This window comes from Manis pentadactyla, chromosome 4, assembly GCF_030020395.1.
Source record: "Manis pentadactyla isolate mManPen7 chromosome 4, mManPen7.hap1, whole genome shotgun sequence".
Taxonomy (NCBI): domain Eukaryota; kingdom Metazoa; phylum Chordata; class Mammalia; order Pholidota; family Manidae; genus Manis; species Manis pentadactyla.
The window spans coordinates 64619247-64640946 of record NC_080022.1 but is presented as its reverse complement, the minus strand read 5'-3'; the positions used below and the strand labels follow the sequence as shown (position 1 = coordinate 64640946).

Sequence of the window (21700 nt, the reverse complement as noted above, 5' to 3'; positions counted from 1 at the left end):
TACTATGATTCCTCTCATTTTACAGGTGGAGAAACTGAGACACAGAGAGGTTAAGTTACTCTTCAAAGGCCTCACAGAGAGGGTAGAACTGGGACTCCAATTCAGATAGCACGACTCCAGTTTCAGCAAGGAAGCCAGGGGGCCCGAAAGTCTCATTGGGAAGTTGATGGAATGGGAATTGGGGGAGCCATATTCCCTCCTTTCTCTGGGGCCCTCAGTGACTGGCCTGAAGAGAATGCCACGAGTAACCAAGGCAGAAACATACAGGAAGAAATTTTGTGGAGAGGAGCTTGGTTTTCTTGAACAATAGTTTGGGTGATTAAATAGAAATAGGAGGGGGTGGTATGGAGAAGAAAGGATGAGGGAGAAAGACAGAGAGAAGGAGAGGGAAGGAGAGAGAGAATCAGGACTGGCTTAGAGTCCTTTGTGGCCTCCTTCCCTGAGAGGCACTGAGAGTCTGGAAAATTCTTGTTTGGCACCAGGACGTAACTTAACTGATCAAAATGTGGCCTTTAACTCCTCTCTTCCTGGCTTCTGCTGTCCCTCCAGCAAGCGACAAGCCACTGCATCTCTCAGTGTGTTTGGGCAGGTGGACGTACATGGACAGTCACCAGAAGAAGGGCTAATTTCGCCCCTGTGTGTGCATTGTGATGGAGGAGGGACTGAAGGAGTGCTGGTCTTCTGAGTCAATTAAACTTGGGTATTGTAGAGACCAATGATCAAGAGAATAGAGGTTCAGAGGCAAGAGTACTAACCTTATTATTGTGAGTTGGTGCAAAGCGAGGGCCTGCCGCAAGCAGAGGCACATGCTTAACTCCATCAGAAGACTCATCGCGGACCCCTCAGCCAGGGTCTCTCCCGTGTCTGGGGGATACATTTCCTACTGTGGTGCTTCCTCCATCTCCAATGACCTTTCTTTCTCCTCCCTTTCCTTCCTACTCTTGTCACTCCCTTCAGTTCCTTCCCCATGTGATGGAGGTTGTCTAGGTGTCAAAGGATGTGGGGTACTGTTCTTCGATCATATAAAGCATGTTAAAGTATGATTTTCTCACTGAAATGTGAATTTTTTTTTACAAGCATATTTTAGATTCTATTCTTGGTATTCCCAGCAAGAAGCATGGAGCACATGGTAGATGCTTAATAAATGTTTGATGAATACATAAATGAGTGAATACCTGTAAAACATTTAATGGTGCCACAGCTGTTGCCACTGTCACTCCTCATGCATCTCGGAGGAGCTTTTTTGCACTGGCATACGGTTCCCACCGAGAAGTAAACAAACCCCTTTCCCCTTGAGAAATTCCAAGGGTATCATTATCTGCATGGTACTCCTTATGACATGCAGATAATTCTTTATCCATTGTCCTTTGTGTTTCTTTATTTTTAAAAAAGTCTGCTTTGTATAAGAATTCTCCTCTGAGAATCCACACCAAAAAGACTTTTATTCTTAATAATGATTATGGAAAAATTTAATTGAAATATTTACTTTATGTTGGTTACTATGCTGGACAGCTTCAACGCATTTTCTCATTACTCCTTGGAGCAATCTCCATTTGAAAAAGCATATTTTCCATTTAAAAATGATTCTGGGGCTTAGGGTTGAGTGACTTGCTCAAGACCATCTTACTAGTCACTGAAGTCAGAATTCAAAACCAGATTCATCTAAATCCACAAATCCATGCGTCGAAGAGGCATGATGAGATCTGTGTTCAGAGGTCCTGCTGACTGCAGGGAGGATGGCTCTGAGGGCAGCAGGTCTAGAACCGAAGAGGTGAATGGGAGATGGCGTGGCGATTCCTGTGAGAAGAGAAGAGTAGGATTTCAGCTGGAGTGATTGTGGTGAGGACAGAAGGAAGCAGACAGATTGAAAACATACTTAGGACCTAAAATGTGAGGAACATTGTGATTGATTAGATGTAGGAGGTTAGGCAGAGGAAGACTTGCTGGTGACATTTTACTTCCTGGTTGGTTACCTGGGGATACAGGGACATCGTTCATTGAGTGACAACTATTAAAAAGGGAACAGGAATTGCCCAGAAGATGACAAATTCAGTTGGGGGTTGCTGAGTATTTATGTATCTGGGAGTATCCAATATCCTGTAGGCATTTGTATGTATGAGTCTGAATTTCAGAGAGAATGCCTTCCATCTTCTATTCAGTCATTTGTGCTGTGTGATCATTTGACTTGAAGTTCTTTTAATTATCAAAATTTTTCCACTTAATGGTCAAAGGAAATTGAGTGTCTATTGGTGAGTCAGAGCCTCTTAGGGAAACCTTTTCCATATTATCTTTTAAATGCTTGAATGAAGTTTTTCCCGTTATTGCACTTTTCCATTGCCTGAAATCATTCTGAATCCCTAAATTTATTGCACTGAATATTGTTCACTGTCAGGAAACACATAGCTAGCTGATCATGTCACCTTTATTTCTACTGTCTCAAATATATCTTGGTTGTCAGAGGAACTCTCTATCTCTATGAGTTACCTCCAACTACCTCTTTGAAAATACATGTTTTAATAATAATCTGTTTTTCTTCCATACTCTCATCTAATTGAAAGAACTGCTATTTTTCCCTATAATTAAGAATTTGACCCTTCATTGTAGCTTTGTTTATAATCCTGAGTACAAATGAAAATACCGTGATTAAGTAAATCCTAAGATTCCCCAGCTCAAACTATCTCACCAAGGAGACTGCAAAATGCTCTAAGATAAAAGGGAATACAGGATAATAACAGGTGATAAAAAGCATTATCTCACTGAACAAAGGAAAGAGGACATGCAAGGCAAATTGGGCTGTCTGCATATCTCGTCACCTTAAACAGGTGTCTAATATAGCTTACTCAGTCCAGGTGGTGGATGTTGTATTGAGTTTTGGCCTCCTAGCATCTCAGTATCTTTCATATATCTGTGAACCACCCACTACCCTGATCAAATTATAAAGAGCTGGATTCTACTAGAGAAACTGAAAATATCATGATTATTTTCCCAGACCCATGAAGTTACAGTGTAGGCACATGACTCAAATTCTGATAACAAGATAGAGTCGCTCCAGGCTTGCAGCTCAGGCTGGAGCTGTGGAGAAGCAGGGACTCTGTGAACTCTGCTCTGGTCAGACTGACAGCAGCAGCATCCAATTTTCAGAGACTGTGGATTGTGGTTCTGGGGCCGGAATGCTGTGCCCACTGTCCGAGGGTGGCAGTGCGTGTCATAGCATTCATGGAGCTCTTGCTCAGTTGATATCTTCATCAGACCAGCTCTAACGTATCTGATTTGAGGGCATGGCATTTGCCCGCAAAGCCTCCATTCCTGGCTCTCCTATAGATTTTATAAACTACCCACTATCCTTCCATTAAACCCATTTTCTGCTCACTTTAGCTAGGGCTGTTGACTGTTGCTTGCACCAGATTGACGCTTCCCACTTCTGTGTGATAGACTACATTGTCAAGATTCCCAATACTTGTCTCTTGGAATGTGTTCAAAATGATTCTCTTTGCCTTGTATTATAGTTAAATGTGCTTTTTTGTTTTTAAATCAGATTTTCAGAGACTATCTGAAATCAAGAGACTATCTTTTTCATCTTTGTATCCTGCTAATGTCCCATCCCAAATGCCTTGCACATAGTAAAGATTATTTATAAAATTGACTTGAACACACAGCAAAGAAAACATACCTTTATAGCTGCAAGAAAATAATGTGGGCAAAGTCCATGTGTAAGAGTGGACTGTGGACCTCTGAAAAACACTGGGGAGAATAGTTAAAAGGTGTCCTTTCAAAATCAAGAGTTAGACAGTGAGATGCTCCCTATGAGGCTTTGCCATTAATAAGCCCAAGCCACTGGTCAGTAATAGCCAGAGTGATGGCAGTAATCCCACCTCTAAAAATCTCCCATTAGTGTCTATTCACTGAACAATAATAGTCTGCATCTCAGAGCCTATGGATCTTGCTGTGAGTTATTGTAATGGACCTAATGCTGTTCCTCTTTTCAGCAGGTGGAGAGAAGTTTCTTGCCCTATTAAAGAAGAAAAATAAAAGGAGTCCCTACAATCAGAGCATGTGCTGTGTATTATAGTCTTTATTTCTCGGGATCTCACTTTCTTTTATGGATACAAAAGAAAGCCCTATGTAAATTTTGCATCCAGTTCTTGCATACACATGACTACCAGCCTCATTTTCTCATAATGCTTGTTGGACACAAACCTAATGTGTACCTGAAGTCACATTTTGTTGTTACATGGCATGAGTCTAGTGTGCAAATCTTCACTAAGTTGTGCTCTTCAAATCTGACATTGAGCATAGATTTAGCTCATTTTAGTGTAACATGAGTTTAACTCCTTCCCCAGTGCCCTGTGCCCCTGAAGCTGGCTGTTGGTATTATTGTATGTGCTTTGAGTTCCGCTGTGCTCTTGATCCCTCCCCTGCACTGTGGTCATAGAGAGGCATGTGGAGTCCATTCCTATGCCTCCTCTCACTTGCCTATGATGACTTACCAAAGAGCATTACACAATATAGTTGCCCTGTACTCTAAAGAGAATATTATTTATTTTAGTGGAGAGAGGTCCCTTTACCAGATTCTCAGAGTAGAATGTCTTCTAAGCCACATATTCATATTTATCCTAAAAAATTGTAACAGCTGTTATAGTTCTTCTCTCTGTTTCATAGCCCAATTGTTAAGTGTGAATTTGCCTGTATCTAGCTAAGGTCTTCAGTACAGGACTTAAAAGTATAGTATAGTGTAGTAATTAAAAATATAACCTTTGATATCAGACTGCTGGGGATCAAATCCCAGCTCCCTCATTTAATGGTGTTGGACTATTTGAATGACCGTGCCTTGATTCCTCATCTGTAAAAAGAGTATAATAACTTATCTCAGTGTTGTTGTGAGGGCTAAGTTAATTTTTAAAAGTAGAGATTCAGAGCATGGTTCTTAATAAGACCTCTGTAAATGTTAGCTATTATTATTCAGTTTTCCTTTTATATCTCATTCATAATTGCAAAGACAAGGCCATTCCTTAGGTCTTCTAAAAATGCAACCATTGGAATTCAAAAGGAATCAAAACACTAACATTAAACCATTATGCATCTTACCATACATAGTAGATCTAGAAAAAGTAAGCCATTAATTAGTTTTGAAAATGTGGTAAATCTATCAATTATTATTAATTACCTCTTATGCCATTAAAACATTATCTCATAGACTAATGGATTTTGTCAATTTAGGTGCTAGTTTTCTGTAGATCATAAACATAGGACTCATAATGGAATCATGGAATTTTAGACATTTCAGAATTGGAAGGGTTCTTGGATATTAGATGTTCTAATTTTCTACAAGAGGGAAGCCCTGTTGTCCAAGGTCTTACAATACTTGGGGGTGTCAGTCCCTTAAGGTGCATATTTTGAGTAGCAGTAGGACCACCTGGAAGAGATTTGCTCTTCTCTGACTGTAAGACTATTAATTTAGAGGACACACAGTACAAAAATCCAGTCTACAAAGGAGCAGCTTTTAGAAAGAAACACCATTAGACTGTCATTTAGAGTTATTTGAAATGGAAAATTATTATAAAATGAAAAATTATTATAAAGTAAAATTCATATATAAGGGAATAAATTAGTTCATAGGTAAACAACATTTTAATCTTGAGTTTATTAATCTTGTCATTCAGGTCTCAAGTCAAACGTCATGCCCTCAGAGAAACCTTCCCTAATCATCTAATGATTCCCCCTTCCCCAGCCACTCTCCCTTATCCTTCTTTATTTTCTCCATAGTTTAAATCAGGAGTTATTTTACTCACTGATTTTTTCTTGCCTCACTCTCACACTAGAATGTACATTCCAGGAGGGTAGTTGATATCTTGTGTAATATCTCTGTGTACTAGAACTATGCCTGGCACACAGGTCCCTCAGTAAAAACACATTTGTTTGATTGAATAACTAAGTCAAATCCTTGATAAGGAAGTTTGATTTTATTCTGAGTGCAAATAATTTTGTGCAGCAGACTAATATGAACAGATTTACATGTTAGAAAGACATTCTGGCAACATTGTGTACTTACCATTAGCAAAAAAAAATAGGAAATTAAATTTACTTTTGGACTTAAATTGAGAATACTTCTAGTAAATGTCATGTAGGGTATGAAATTTGACGAAATTGGAGATTAGAAGAATAAGAAGAAAAAAAGAAGGAAGGAAGGAAGGAAGGAAAGAAGGGACGAAGGGAGGGAGAGAGAGAGAGGGAGAAAGGAAGGAAGGAAAAAGGAAACATAAAAGTGCTGAGAAAATTAACTCCAGACAAACAAATGGGTACATCTAAATGAGAGGGAGAGACTTGGAGACAGGGAAGCTTAAATGGATTAAAAGAATTACCCAGCCAGAGCTTTGGGTTATGAAATGTTCTACCTCTAGAGATTAATTTCAGCCCTTACAATGTTATTTTCAAAGCTGCTCTACCATCTTTCCACCTAAAGTTTTCATGCAGTTTTATGCTGATACATGGACTCAATGATCCGGGAAGGTGCCTGTATCTTGGGAACTCTATGCAGCCCTCACTGGTCATATATGAACACCAAGCAAGCGGCTGGTGGGATGCTTTTGGTCTGTGGTGACTGTCTGTGAATCTCAATACAATAATGGTGGCTGTTGATCACAGCAGAGAGAAACAGGGCCTTTTAGAATGCTGGACTCAATTTGAGGATTTCAGGTGGTGAAAAGAAGAGGTCAGATAATTAACTCTGAGTTAATGGAAGGAATACAGTGTCATGAATCATACCAAACAGTAGATCATTTTTAAATTGATTATAAAACAGGGCTTTGGTATGCACTATATGACTTTGGCAGAGGATTTACATCTTATTTGCTTTGCTTATGCTAACAGTAGAATTAGTTTCTATTCTGTCTGCATTTGGAAGATGTTTGATAGCAAGTAGGTTGGATGGAAGAAGAGGAGGATTAAAGGAAAGAAAGGTATAGGAGAGAGAAGCAGTCTGGAAGCATGTTGGCTGGCTGGGAAGTTCAGGCGAGGGTAAAAACTTGCCATGTGGACCTGCATGGTGCAAAATCTTTAGGGGCACAATGAGGAATGAACTATATAATCAATGGATATAACTAAAAGCACCAGGCCTGATAATAACAGCATGTAATAAATAAATGAGTGAAAATAATTTTTCTCTGATTTGAAGTGATGACTTTTTATTTCACTGGAAATCTGGAAAAGGTTCATTTAGTGCTCTTTAATTTTTATTAAGTGCTGTCTTGGTAAGAAAGCACAGAAATCCTCTTTCCTTTTTTTTCTCTTCAAATTGACCCCTGGAATAGCAAGAAAAGGTTTTAAGCCTTGGGTAACCAGCTATTGTAACCAAAGCTTAATACATCAGTTTGAACTTTGGTGCAGATGGTATTTTTGCAAAGCAGTGTGTGATTGCTTTTAGGTATATGTTTTTAAAAGACTGGAGAATTAGTTACATTAGTCTGGGGTCTCCAACTCTAGAATGACTGGCCACTTTTGATACCTGTCAGTACAATACATGTACACCTGGTTTCACTGCTGAAACAAGAAGCTGGACCTCTGCATGCTCTGCTGCTTCTTAGGGTGAGGGTGACTCCTGCCTGGCCCTATCGGGAAAGGTGCTATCACCAACTCTTAGGATAGCCTGAGGCATCAGGACACTCAGTCAGCCCATGATGCTGCTTTCATACCAGTGGGGACCCACCAAGGATACAATCCAGATCTTAGAGTATCTATGGCTTTCAGAACAATGCCCACCAGCGGGTCACTACACACCCTGCCTGGAGTGATGAGAAACTTGAGTCTTTAATTTCCTCATTGGCAGGGATCCTCCATTCTCTTTTCCACTGGATCCCAGCAGGACCAAGACATTAAAGCTTCCTTGTGTTTGCATCCAGACAGTGTGACTCTATTACTCCATGTAAATAGACTAATCTCAAAGAGAATCTGTTTTGCATCCCCATCATCAGACTACATAGGCATCTGTTCTAAAATACATGTTTCTGATATCTTATATACACCCACACATAAGTATACAAACTCTATGTATGTCATGGCAGTAGAGCATAACACAAATAGGGTAAAGGCACATGGGGAACAGTTCTGACCAGTCACCCCAAACCCCCGAGGGATGTCTACACTACTCCTAAAATTGTGAAGTAGCAGCCATATCAATAGAAATTTTAAAGAAGTCACTTAAGAACACTTACTGCCATAGATTCTTCCCATTCATTGCTTTCAAATTGCTAACATAGTGCAGAAAGAAAACCAAAGCTCAGCCTGCTCTGGGACATTTGGCAATGTTCCTTTATGGCAAAGATGCTGGTTGGTGCCCCTCCTTGATAATGGGACAAAGGCTCCAAATACATTGGTAACTGCATCTGGCTGCACATAACAGAAATTTAACATTAAGTGGCTTGACAGAAGAGTTCTATTTTTCTTAGTGTATTGAGTTTTGTGGTAGAACTTCTATTGCTGCAGGGTGGCTCCAAGATGCCATTAAACACGCAGGCTTCACCCACTTTGCTGCTTTGACATTCTACTGCTTTACTTTCTTCCTTACGCTCACATGGTAGATTTTTCTCCTCTGAGCATCATGCCCAATTCCAGGAAGAAATGGGGTTAGAAGGGGGTGCATGGGTGGAATAAAGGAGGGTAAAGGGCAAGGAGAAATGCTAGATGAGTCTGTCCCTTTTTATCAGGAAAACAATAAGTTTCCTAAAATCTTAACTGAATAGATTTCTACTTCCTTATATTTAGTCAGAACAGGACCAAATAGCCATCCAAGAGCTATATGGGAGTTGGGAAATTCGAGGGTTTTTTTTTTTCTGTTCCATATAAATTTGGGGTCTATTGACAAGAAATATAGGGAGTGTTTTATTGGTAAGATATTGGCTAGATAACTTGTTGTGTTTGCCTCAAGCTATAACATGCAGGAAACAATTTTTTTCTAAATTCATTAAAATTTTCCAATACTCCACATGACTCATCAGCGAGGTTTTCCCAAGCTTCTAATATGTGAAGCAAACAGATAACCAGATTCTGACAACCTTTGGTTGGAGCAGTGATGGTATGGAAATTAGACCTAAATCTTGAGGACCATACCTGCTTTTTTCTCCCTACAGACTGTCAGCTCTGCTCAGTGGTGGAGAAGGCAGTAAGGGAAGACAGAATGTGCATTTTTCTTCTTCACAGTTTTTTGCCTCAAGCATTTAATGCATCATATATATTAAGTGCTTAAAAGAACATGTTTAATGATGAGTGGATTCATGATCAGAGTTAGTAGGTTCAGGATTAGATACCACCACCAATTAGCTATAAGTTCTTGAACAATTGGTCATTCCATGTCTGCTCTCTCCCATCTCTGATTTGGTGACATTGCATGTGCTAATGTTCCTTGTGGGGCTGTGGGGAAGGTGAAATAAGATAACACAGAATACACTTTCCTGAAGTAGTGCAGGGGTTTGCCCCCTGCCCATACTTTCAGTCCCACGGTGCCCCTTGCCTAGTTTTCCTGCTCACCCCAACTCCACCCTTCACCTGCGACCGTGTGTGAGACATCACTGCACCCACCTTTGAGAGATTAAGGAACTAAGGCTAGGATGGCTTGTAACTGATTGAAACTCAAATAAATTATAAGTGGACAAACTTGGTGTTTAGTCTTGAAAAAAAAGCTGTGTGCAATAAGCTTTCCTTACTTGTAACAAGCTTTTCCAAAAAAGGACTTAAAGAGGAGAGGAATTGTTATTTCTTTAATCTGGTTACTCTGAGAAACACATACATTCAATAGTTTACAGGTAGTATAATAAATAAGATATCCTGTAGCCTACTGAAGAAAAGACGGAAAGTCCTATGAGGGGTTTTCAAGAATATAAGGGATCCAATGATATAGAAACAAAAGGAGTCGGAGCTCTATAAAATTAGGCTAATTTAAAAATTTTAAAACTCCAGAATGGATTAATAAGGTTACTTTCTCTAGGGGTTTTTAAAACTGAGATAGATTCTCATCTGTGGAAGGTGGTTTACGTGCAGCGCCCTAGAAACAGACCGTGCGGTCTGCCTCCCTAAGTGTGCCTTTGAGCCTTACAATCTCTAAACTCTTAGAATTCATTATCACTTCTGCTTATTTACCTCAAAATAACAACTGACACTTTGCAATTTACAAAGTGCTTTCACACAGAGCCCCTCATATAATTCTCACGACAATCTTCTAATGTATTATGCACATTTTCCAGAAGAAGTAAGTAACAAAACTGAAATTTGAACCAAGTGCTCCTTCATCTAAATTTGACGCTCTTTTCTGGACATGCCCTCTGCTTCCCTCTTCCATGGGTCACGCCGTAGCTGGAGAACTGGTGAATTCACTGCCCTCCTCCCCACACCTGCTGCTCTCCTACAGTTCTGGTCTTGGGGGATGAAACCACTCTCTGCCCAGCTGCCTGAGTCAGAGATCAAAGAGTCAAACTAGACTATTTTTTAAATTCTTTTTCTTTCCCACTTCCACTCAATCACCAACTCTCATTGATTTTAGCTCCTCAACGTGTCTCAAAAATTTGCATCCTTTCCACCCCACTACTACCTTTTTAGTTTTAAGTCTTTACCACCACTTATCTGAATTATGAAAACAACACTTTTCTTCCTAGATTTTCTCCTTTCAGCATTGCTTCCTTAACTCCAGCCTTGGCTAGAGTGAAGAGCTTTAAGCAAGAGAGTAAAGTGGGGAGATGCCTCTGGAAAGTCCCCCGTCTCCTACTGTAGCATTTCCTAGATTTCAGCCACTTTCACTTCATTTCATTCATAGACTTTTCATATTGTTGCCTCGGTCTCATCCTGCTGAAAGTCTTACTTGGGGTACTGTTGAGAAGAACATATTGATATCCATAATAATCGCTCAGGAGAATCCATATGACTGACCCGTATCACGAGCTCTTTCCAACCTTCCAGAGCTTTGTGAGAGGAGTTTCAGCTGTTCAGGGTCTGGAGCATCCTTGACAGAGCCCTGGGCCTCAACACACTAGGCCCAGGTAGGATGGATCACCAGGGTAATGACTATTTTAGTCCATCCAAGGTAGTAATATCCATGAAGTCATGAGTCCGATATGCTATGTTTTCCCCCAATGTACACTGAAATATGCATCTAACCATTAAAAATTTTTGAAGATTTTTTATTACCTAAAATCATCTCCTTATATCAGTGGTAAACCTAAATTACTTAAGAAACTTCTCAGTATGAAATGTGACTCTCTGTGATTTGGGTTTATTTTGCTCTGTGCCCTCCTTTGTAGGGTGATTGCAGGGTGGTCACATAATTTATCACCAAACTAAGCTACTTTTGAGTGTGAAGTAGTAGTCACCCTCCATTTAGTTGGAATGCTAGGTATAAAACTGTACCACCCCAGGAAAATTTACCCTACTCGTCTGCTCATTTCCTTATTTCCACTTTATGCTCTTGAGTGATGCTCAGGCATTTTCAGGGTTTTATTTCCAGTATATGATTTCAACTCCTCTAAGTTTTTTCCTGTTCTTTTAGCTTCGAAACTCCTTACTTTTCTCTCAATTCCTAACTTCTAGTCATTGGCTTCTCAGACTCCAGACTGGACCAAATGATTGTTCCCAGCGTTCCCTGAGCATTTTAAACATCTTTGCCTCATTTTCACATTGAGACACTCTCCAGAGCAGGCACTGTGTCTTACTCCTTTTGTTCCCTGTAGCACATACATTCATGTTTGGAGCAGACATAACCAAGTAACATATATAGGACCCACTGTTGACCCGCCCAGTGTAGGGTCCTTGCTGTTCCCCTGAACACTGAAGTTCACCCTAATCGGGCTGATGATGCTGCCACTGCCTGGAAGCATTGTTTGCAAAACAACTGTCCATTTCCCCTCTCTGTTCTCAATTTACCTTCACCTTTGCTGCAAAAGCAGAATATCATGGTGCTTGAAACATGGCTTATGGATTAGGCAGAGCTGGTTTAGAATTCCTCCTGCTCTGTAGTTACTAGCTCTGTGACCTTAAGCGAATTATTCAACTTTCCTAAACCTTGTTGCCTTGTCTATAAATTCTGAATGATAATAAAACTCACCTTGTGGGCATGTTTAGATGAGTAAGTGCTATGATCCACCTAAAGGGATGACTGCAGTGCCTGGTGTGCAGTATGTGCTCAATAAAGTTTCAGAAAGAGCTATGGGTGGATATGGTTAGATGGCAAATAAATATCTTCTGCTGGCTCATTAAGGAGCCTCAGATTTTCAAGACTGCTTGGTTTGAATCAAAGTCCAGGCTTAAAGTACCATCCACAGGGCTCTGAAGAAGCACAGAACAAACTGAGAGACTTAAGACCTTACATTAGGCAGCATATGTGTCCTGACATATGAAAATGAAGGTTTTAAAAACACTAATGCCTCTCTCACAATATAGTACTGAGGTAATCAGCTATTCAAGTTTTATTTGGAACTCTTGATGCCACGGTTTTTGTGTACTTGAAAGGGTAGGTTATTAAGTCCGTGATGCCATCTCCTCCAGTCCCGTGAACAACCCGGTCAATTAATCAATAACGCAGTAATTAATTGATTGGTTAACCAAAGAGTTACGGCCTGCCTATTACATGACAGGTGCTTGCCTGTGCTCCCGTTAGGTATTAGACATTTGTAATATGAACCAGGAATAAAATGATGTTAAAGTAGGTAACTGGCCTTGGGGGATCAAGTGAGTCAGATGAAGCTTAAACTACATAAGCTCCATAAATGTAGCAAGTAGGTTCCTGATAAAGCTGTGGCCAGGTGCAGAGGGAACATAGGGGAGTGGTACCTCGCCTCCCATGGGAGTGGGGATGGCATGTTAGTAGAAGCTTCTGTTCTGTGTCATGAAGTTTTTCTTCATTGCTGATTACCTGACCTGGATGATCTGATCAACCAGTGATGAATTTCTCAAGGCAAGAGCACAGGCTTTTTCCCCTGGGTCCTCTGACCTCACGTTTTAATGAGGCTATAAGAGTGTTAGGCAATTCCTGTCTGTGTCTTTGGGGATTCAGTCCTGTCTGTGCAACACACCACCCTCCACTTCCCAATCCTCCATGCTGAAAATAGAGGTAATTGGATACAGCAGACAGGGAATAATTTAATTAGGTGATTTTTGCAATGCTAGAAAAAAGCCCAAGGTAGGGACACATGGAGTGGAAGAAATCTGTGTGTAAGAGGCAACAGAGAGAGAGACATTTTGATGGAATCAAGATTTTAGCCTGGATGACCTGGTGATGGTGATAGTATTGAGAGTTAGGGAATCGAAGAAGGAAGAGGAGAAAATTACAATGGGAGCTTTATACTATTTTTTATAAGATATAATTTTTTAACAAGAACGCACCTTTCTGATGTAAATGGCAATTGCCTTCTGCCCATTGTTTTTATATTTTTGAGGGGTTCCAAATAAAATGAATACTGTCAAACATGTCCTAGTACTGCTTAACACATATACTACAGAGTAAATTTAAACAGTGATTAAAGAGACAGTACAATTCCAGTCTGCATACAGCCCCGGCAAAGCTCTGTCAGTTGTTAGCTAATGATTTCCAACAACTTATCAGTCACTTTTTATGTTTCTATAGATAAATGTTTAAGAATGACATATTAAAACTGTGGTGCATGTCGAATTTACCGAGTATCATAATTCTTCCAAGTGGTAAAGACACCTCAAGACAAATGCTGGGCATAGAAGCCACAGGGCATAAATATGCAAAGAAGTAAAAAGCTAACCTTTTCAAACAATAAGGCTTCTCTCTCACTTACCAACTTAACATTTCCCTGTATGGCCCCGGAAGGTGACTGGTTAGCCAGAGACGGGTAAGATTCCTCAAGGGAGGAACAACCTAAGACAGGCACAGTCGCAGGGAGCCATCTGGTGAGAAATTGGGGATCAACAGAGGTGAGGCTTAGAACCTCCCCCTTCATGTTCTGAGAGAAATCTTCTGCATACATGGATGTTTATTGCCCTTGTCTAGCTTGGATTAACACATAGTCTACAGGCACACACCTGATCATCTACATTTGCTCTCTTACAACACTAAACTCTGTTTTCTACCTTTATCTCGTATCTACCTACCACTTCAGCATTTTATTAAAAATAATAATAATAGAGAAATGTGGTATCCACATATAAATCAAGTTTAAAAATCAAATGAATATTCATATTTGAACTGACTGTGTATAGTTCATAATGCATGAACAAAACCGAAAGCTTCTGTGATGACTGCCCTTGCACTGTTCACCATGTAACTTATTCACTATGTAAGAATTTGTTCTCCATGTAAGAACTTGTTCGTTATGCATCAGAAGATTGGAGACTGATGAAAATTAGGCTTGGGGTGGATTAATGATTGTGCATTGAGTATTGACCCCCCTATACAGAAATTTATTGTTGTTAACAACTATTTGATCAATAAATATGAGAGATGCCCTCACAAAATATATATATATAAACACACTTCCAATTGTAAAATAAATAAGTAACCGGGATGTAATGTATAGCATAAGGAATATAGTCAAAATATTCTAACAACTTGGTATGGTGATAGCTGGTACCTAGAATTATCATGTATATAAATGTTGAATCACTGTGTTGTACACCTGAAACTAATGTAATGTAATACTGTTGTCAACTACCCTTCAATAAAAAAAATAAAAAAATAAAAAAATAAACTGATCCCTTCCCCTCCCTCAAAAAACAAAATAAAATAAACGTGATCTCGACACTCTAAAAAAATAAATAAAATAAAACTGTGGTGGCTGCTAACCAATATTTGGCATGCCACCCTTGACCAGCTTGGTGGGTTGTGCACCCTTAAAATGTTCTTTCAACAATCCTGGTGTTGGTTTTACTTAAAATAAACCTTGTCATATTGGCATACAGTGCAAAGAGCATGTCTAATAACACTGTTCCAGTTTGGACTAAGTAGTAAAATATCTGAACTGTGGGTTCTTTAAAAACAATTATATGCAGCACTATCTCATTCTGTATTGTGTTAGAAATCATGCCAGCCAATATGTTGCTGGGCAGCTGTCCTTACCCTAACACAGAAACAAAAAATTACTTATAGCTGTTAAATTGAAGTATGAGCATAAACATTCAGATGATCACCAGGTTTGTGGGAAAATAGGTGTTTCCAACGTGTTTGAAAGCTTGTTCTATGTCATAGCCGAAATGCTCTTTGAAATCTTGTTCATACATGTCACTGTTCTGGAAGTGAACTATGTTCATCTATCAGTATGAAATTAAATTGCAGGCCATTTTCAATTTAATTTTATTGACTTCATTTTCAACAAATACTTATTGAGGCTCTGCTTTTGTTTATAGCACGCTCCTATATCTAAGAAATACAACGTGAACTGTATGCACCAAGTTCCTGACCTCACGGAGCTTTCATTTGCTTTGGTGTGTGGGGATGGTGAGAGAGAAGATTTATTGCAACAATGCATTTTTGTATTGCGAGTACTGCAAACACACTACATAAGGAGTTGAAATAGGGAGTGCCTAGGGGAATGGGAGCTACTTTAATTAGAGTATTAGGGAAGATATTTCTGAGTGTATGTATGTAAGATCTCAACGATGACAGGAAGATAGTCAAACTCATATGTGGGAGGAGAGGGTTCCAGGCAGAGAGGGGAACATGTGCAAAGACCTTGGGCATGATAGAAAATGATGTGGTGAAGAAACAGAAAGGAGGTTTGTGGGGCTGAAATGTATTAAGTCAGAGAGGGAGGAGGATATGAGGTCAGCAGTAGATTAAGCCTTCCCAGATGCCTTACAGTAGAAAACAGTGATGGGTGAAGTAAGTAATGGAAGCACTGAGACCACTCTGGTTGCAGTTTGGAGTGTGGAATTTGGGAGAAAATAAGGAAAGAGAAAACCGATTAGGAGTTGATGCATTGGTCCAAGCAAGAGCTAACTGAAGCTTCAGAAGCTGGAGATAGCATGGTTAGGCTGGGATGTAAGAGGACAGTGTGGTCCACAGGACTTGCCAAAGGGCTGAAAGAAGGGTATGTTAAAAAGAAAAAAATTTAAAGGTGACAATTTGGGGTTTGGTTTGAACAGCTTCCTGGGTGGTGGTGCCATTTAGTGGTTGGGCAACACTGGGAGAAGAGCAAGTTTGCAGGATAAAATCAAGATCTAACTTTAGGACATGGTAAGTTTGAGGTAGCTTTTTAAACATACAAATAAGAGATGTTTCCTAGATAGTCATAAATGTACATCTGTAGACAGTGAGGATTGGAGACGTAGATTTGGAAATCATGATGGTAAAGGTAGGGGGTCAGGAGATTGACCACTCCTGTAGAGTCACAGATCTGCCCTGGGAGAACTGGAGTAAGAGAGCTGGAAGGGCAGAAGTACGCAGAGGGTAGGATGAACTGGGAGGTTGTGTTTGTTACTGGTGAGAATAATGCCTAAGTTAGGACCCTGGGAGGGAGGGTGGTGGACAATACATCAGGAAATAGTGTTTGGTCTTCCCTGGGGATGTCAAAGCTGCTTAGAATGCCCACAGGATCGGAGCTGGCCACAGAGTCAGAGCCTTGGATACTATAGCTCCCAAACTGAGCAGCAGGGACCTCAGTGTTGGTAGATGGCAGCAACCGGGAAGGTGGGTACCTGATTTGATGATTTGCACTCCTTGAGTCTGGGAGCAAGCAGGATAACTGGTTTGGGAGCAGCACGGTGGAGCAAGCAGCAGGACGTGCCCTGCCGTTCTGCCTGGAGTGTAGGGGCGGAATTAGAGACTGGAGAACCATCGTTGGGAGAGTTGCTAGGAAAGCAGTGTCTCTGAGAGAAATCCTACTTCCAGCCAGAGCATCAGAATCCTTTCGGGACTTGTTAAAATACAGACTTCTGCTCCCCCTCTTGCCTCCACCCCCAACCCCCCCACCAGAGTTTCTGGTGCTTAGGTCTGGGCTAGGGCCTGAGAATCTGCATTTACAACAAGTTCCTGGGAGATGCTATGCTGCTGGTCCACAGACCACCTGAGAGCCATGATTCAGAGCCAGAGAGCAAAGTAAAGTTTCAGCAAAGATTTGGAGGGTATGGGGAGATTGAACACCAGAGGCTAGTTTGGAAGTCTGGGGAGAACAGAAGGGATGTGATGATAAATGAAAATGATCGGCTTGAAGATCATCTGATGGTGCCTGGAGAAGCGAGAGAAGTGAGCTATCCTGGGCGGAACCCTTACTGTCTGCAGAAGGACAGTAGCCTTGCTTTCATCACTTTGGATGGTGTGTGGACCTAGAGGAGGGTCAAGGGCCTCCTCAGGCGCAGTTCAACATTCAGGGCAGCGCTGTGAGTAGAGGCAGTGGAAGGACATGGGAGAAAATGTGACCTCCAGGCCATTGCTCTCTCCCCTGTACAGAGGGGCTGATGCAGCAGGAGGACAGGGTGGCTGGAGAGTACCAGGCAGCTGAGGTCATGTGACTCCAGGGAATTGGGTTGGCTAGAGCTTGGGGTGATTTAAACACAAGTTAGCTCAACAGACACTGACAGCTCCTTTGCATAATTAATAGTGGTGGGCACTGTTGTGGCAGGGAAGTCTTTGCCCATGAGGATCTCAAAATACTGGAGATGCAGGGAGGAGAGGGGCTTGTTGAATCAGGACTCTTTCTGTTGTCACTTAGAGTGATTGTTTTCAGGCACAGTTGGATCTAGGTGCTCAAATCCTGTCATTTGGAATCAATTCCTCCCTCTCTCTTTAAAATTTCAGCTGCATTGGCTTCAATTCCAGGAAGGCCTTTTCTTTTTGGTAGTAATTAGCAGCCACAAGCTTACACCTTAACACTCAGAAAACCCAGTGGAAAGGAGCCTTCTCTTTCCCAATAGTACATCATAAATTGGACTGACACACTAATAATCCTTGTACTGATCATTGTGGTCAGTGGGGCAGATGCCCTGATTTGATCTGGCTTACGGCATATGCTTACATCTGGAAAAGGAGAGTAAGCATATGGGTTTTTCATCAGCTCCATTGGGGCCACATGCACTGAAAAGTGGATGAAATTGGTTTCTAAAAAGAAAATTAAAATACCTTATAATAAAAAAAGATAGTAATAGTAATGTTCATTGAATGCTTACTCTTCATAAGACATGTGCAAAGCCTGAGTCACTGAAGCACTGAGAGGTTTTCAGGCCATAGGTTTCTGTGTCTTGTGAGTGTCAGGACAGAGCCTGGAGCAAATACTGGGCTAGGAGCAAAGACCAAGGGCAGGGTCTGGACTGGGGAATGGAGAGGTATCTGACTAAGGAGCCCAGGGAAAGCCACACGGGGCTGGATGGTAGGAGGGGGTCCCTCAGATAGGCAGGACAGTGCTAGGTGGACAGGTGGCGGGGCACACTTTCAGTGTAGGGTGGGCAGCACAGACAGTGACACAGCAGTGCCAGAAGGCAAGGCATTCCAGGAAGAGAGTGTCAAAATGCCTCCCAACTCAGAAAACTTCAAATAAGTGCCAGTGGACTTACTGAGGCCCTTCTACACTAAGCTGTTGCTGTCACCAAGCTGTTACTACCTCCAGAAACATATTAAAATTGAAGGAGAGAAAATCTGAGTCACGTGGTTTACTGGTACCTCATTGACATGTTTGTGCAATAATCATGCCTTTCCCATCTGTTTTTCAGTTTGACTTCATGAATCTGGATCTTTTGTTTACAGATCTCTCCCTTTTACCCATAGGCAGAGTTGTGCGTAATTATAGTGAACTTGAGTAGAAAACATGATTATGATTCCAACTTCAGCCATAAGAATGTTTATTTTGTGACTGCACACAACATTTCTAAGTAAGATCATGGGAACAAGAAATTTACACAGAACTTCCAGCAACTGCAAAGCTCCTAAGGCCATGAACTGTTTCCCCTGCTTTCATCCAGATGCAAGCCTTCTTGGTGAAAGGATCGCCATGCTCCCGGTGCGTCTGGCATGAACAGGCCAGCAGGATGGACTCCAGTGGCCCTTGAGAGGAGCTCCTCCCTACTCTGTGTAGAACTTCCTCTACATGGTTTTCTCTTCAATTGATCATAACAGCTTCAGTAAAACCCACTTCACCTTAATAAAAACAAATCAGAACGGCTCATTCTATATATTCCAACCACACTTGCACAAATGCTGATTATTGATCTGAAAACATGCTCTGCCTTAGCCTGGTAATGGTGAGTTTCATTTTCTCCTCTCAAGTTTCAGTAACAGCTACCATTGCCTGCACTGGAATTGCCTTAGCAGAACAATATCAGAGCAGACAGGTCAGAAAATCTATCTTGGGTCAACAGTTTGTCATAATGAAAATTGTAGAGGCCCAAGTGTATTCACAGTTAGCAACTCATGCTTTTCTTCCTGATATATCATATGCATCAGGCTTGCTGACTCTCATTGATAAGTTCAGTTTCTATGGAATAGCTGATAATTATGGCATCAAACAATTGATTCTACATTACCACTTAATCACATAACCAAAGCTGATTTGGCTATCATTGCTGCAAAGGGGAAAATTACAGTGGTTGCTGCTGAATGTCATGTACCTCTAAAGAATTGTTAAGGAAAGCGAAACTCAGAAGCATCTAATTCTTTTTTCCAGATGAACTGTTTTGCCCACTCCTCATTGTGAAGTGGAAAGTAGGTACCTCAGAATTGACAGAGAAATGATGCCAGCGTCACCTCTACCTTTACTTCCGTTCTGTGATTTCCATCCTCTTCAAACCAATAACTCTATAGGCTGATGAGGTCATTTTCCAAGGGCAAGAACTTCAGACCTCGTCCAAGATGGGAACATCAAGCTGTGTGGTCTGCCTCTTATTTTATTGTGAACAAGAAACCCTGTAATATTCCATTCTACTCAATGGAGCTTTATTGAGTGTCCACATGTCTGAGGTTCTCTGCTAGGGGCTGCAGGTTTGTGCGATTTGTATGGGCCTTGTTTCTGTTTGTGTTGTCATCTACGTCCTCATGCAAACCAGAGCCAGAGGGACTGACTTAGTGGCTGAAGTTCCAGGTGCCATAACCTGCAAACTGGGGGGGTTATGCAGAGTTGGGCTGGCCATCACTTTACACTGCTGGGCAGACCTAGTAAAAGCACTGGGGAGTAAGGTCTTGCCTGAACCCCATGCAAATGCATGATAACTGAAGAACATTTAGGAATTATAGACATTAAACACAAGAAAAAAATACAAAAACTGTTTACAATCACCTAGAGATGACCACTGTTATTATTTCTGCTACTTTTATATTTACTCTGTACACACACACAGTCACATACACACATATTCACACTTAAAAAATGCCAATGTACTATTTGTAGACTAATTTTTCCCATTAGAAAGATACTGTAATATGTATTCATTTATTCCACACTTTAAAAATAAAAGCACCTATTACGTGCCAGGCACTGTTCTGGGCATGAGATTTGTAACAAAAGAGAAAAATTCCAGATTTCATGGAGGACTTATTCTAGTGAGGGTATAAAGAGAACAGAATATGAAGAAAATAAACAAGGAAATATGATGACAACCGAATGGGCTGATGCCTTATAGAGGATGGGAGATGCTTTCCATTTGGCTGGGCGGAGGGGTCCTCTGTCAGCAAATGACAAACAGTGAATCGAATGACAAAAGGAACTGAGCATGGGAAGATCTGGGGAAGAGCACAGAGAGACCAGTTAGTACAAGGGCTTCCGGAAGGATCGGGCTTGGCAGACTGTGGGAACAAGGAGAAGGCTCTGGTAGCTCGGGGAAATGAGGGAGGGCAAGGCGAGAAGGAGATGCGGCCAGAGAGGGAGGCTGGGACCAACTCTTGTCTTCACAGTGTTTTCTATGTGTGATAAAGTCATTGGAGGTTTTAAACAGGGAAGTCACATGGATGAATCTGTATTTTTTAAAAAGAGAACAACAAAACTCTAGCTGCTGTGTGAGAATGGGTTGCAGAGGGTAAGAACGTAGCTAGGGATACCACTAAAGAGGTCATTATAGTGGTCCTAGGAAAAGATGACAGTGGTTTGAACCAGGAGTTCAAGCCATTAGCCTAGAAAAATTTTATTCATATCATCTAGGGGCATTAACTTATTCTAAAGGTAACTAATGTATGGGCAGAATCTAGCAAAAGCTCTTAGGAAGAAGAAAACCCATGTGAATCTTTGGACAATTTAAATATGGATGAGAAAACTCTTTAGCCTTAAGTGCCATTAGCAGGGTTGACATCTGGAAAGGAAGGTGAAAAAGGCAATATAAGTACAAAACAAGGAAGAGAAAGAAAGTGCCAACAGGAGAAATTAGAAAAATAAATGCCAAGTGGTTATGAGTGGTAATGTCATTTGAAATTTCTACTCATCGTCACCTGTGCCAAAAATCACTTAACTTCTCTGGCATTGTGTCATTGGTAGAATTAGCAAATTATTAGGAATTTTCAAAGAAGGATGGAATTCAGCCACAGCTCTAAGGGCTTTGTTGTTGGAACTGTGCTAGAATCTTATTAAAATATGGAAATAAGTAACACAGGGTTTCAGGCAGGAATAGATATGCAGAATAACAAGATGTCATCTGAAACTCACTTTCCTGGTAATTACACATAAAGCACTTGGTCTAGGCTCTCTTTCATGCACTTACCTCCCAATTGAAGCCAATTATAAGTAGAGAACCTGACTTTCATGCTGTCTCAGTTTATTTTCACACCCTTTCTTCTAATCACGCCCTT

General features: G+C 40.9%; 1 protein-coding gene across 1 annotated transcript in view; it reads right to left on the bottom strand.

The window, feature by feature from the left end:
- Nucleotides 1–1514: 1514 nt before the first annotated feature.
- The window catches only part of ST6GALNAC3 (ST6 N-acetylgalactosaminide alpha-2,6-sialyltransferase 3), a 647729-nt gene continuing 627543 nt past the window's right edge, over nt 1515–21700 (bottom strand). The window contains exon 4 of the mRNA XM_036890108.2: nt 1515–1797. Coding sequence (XP_036746003.2) covers nt 1758–1797 — 40 coding nt within the window. The 3' untranslated portion in view covers nt 1515–1757. The remainder of the gene's footprint in view (nt 1798–21700) is intronic.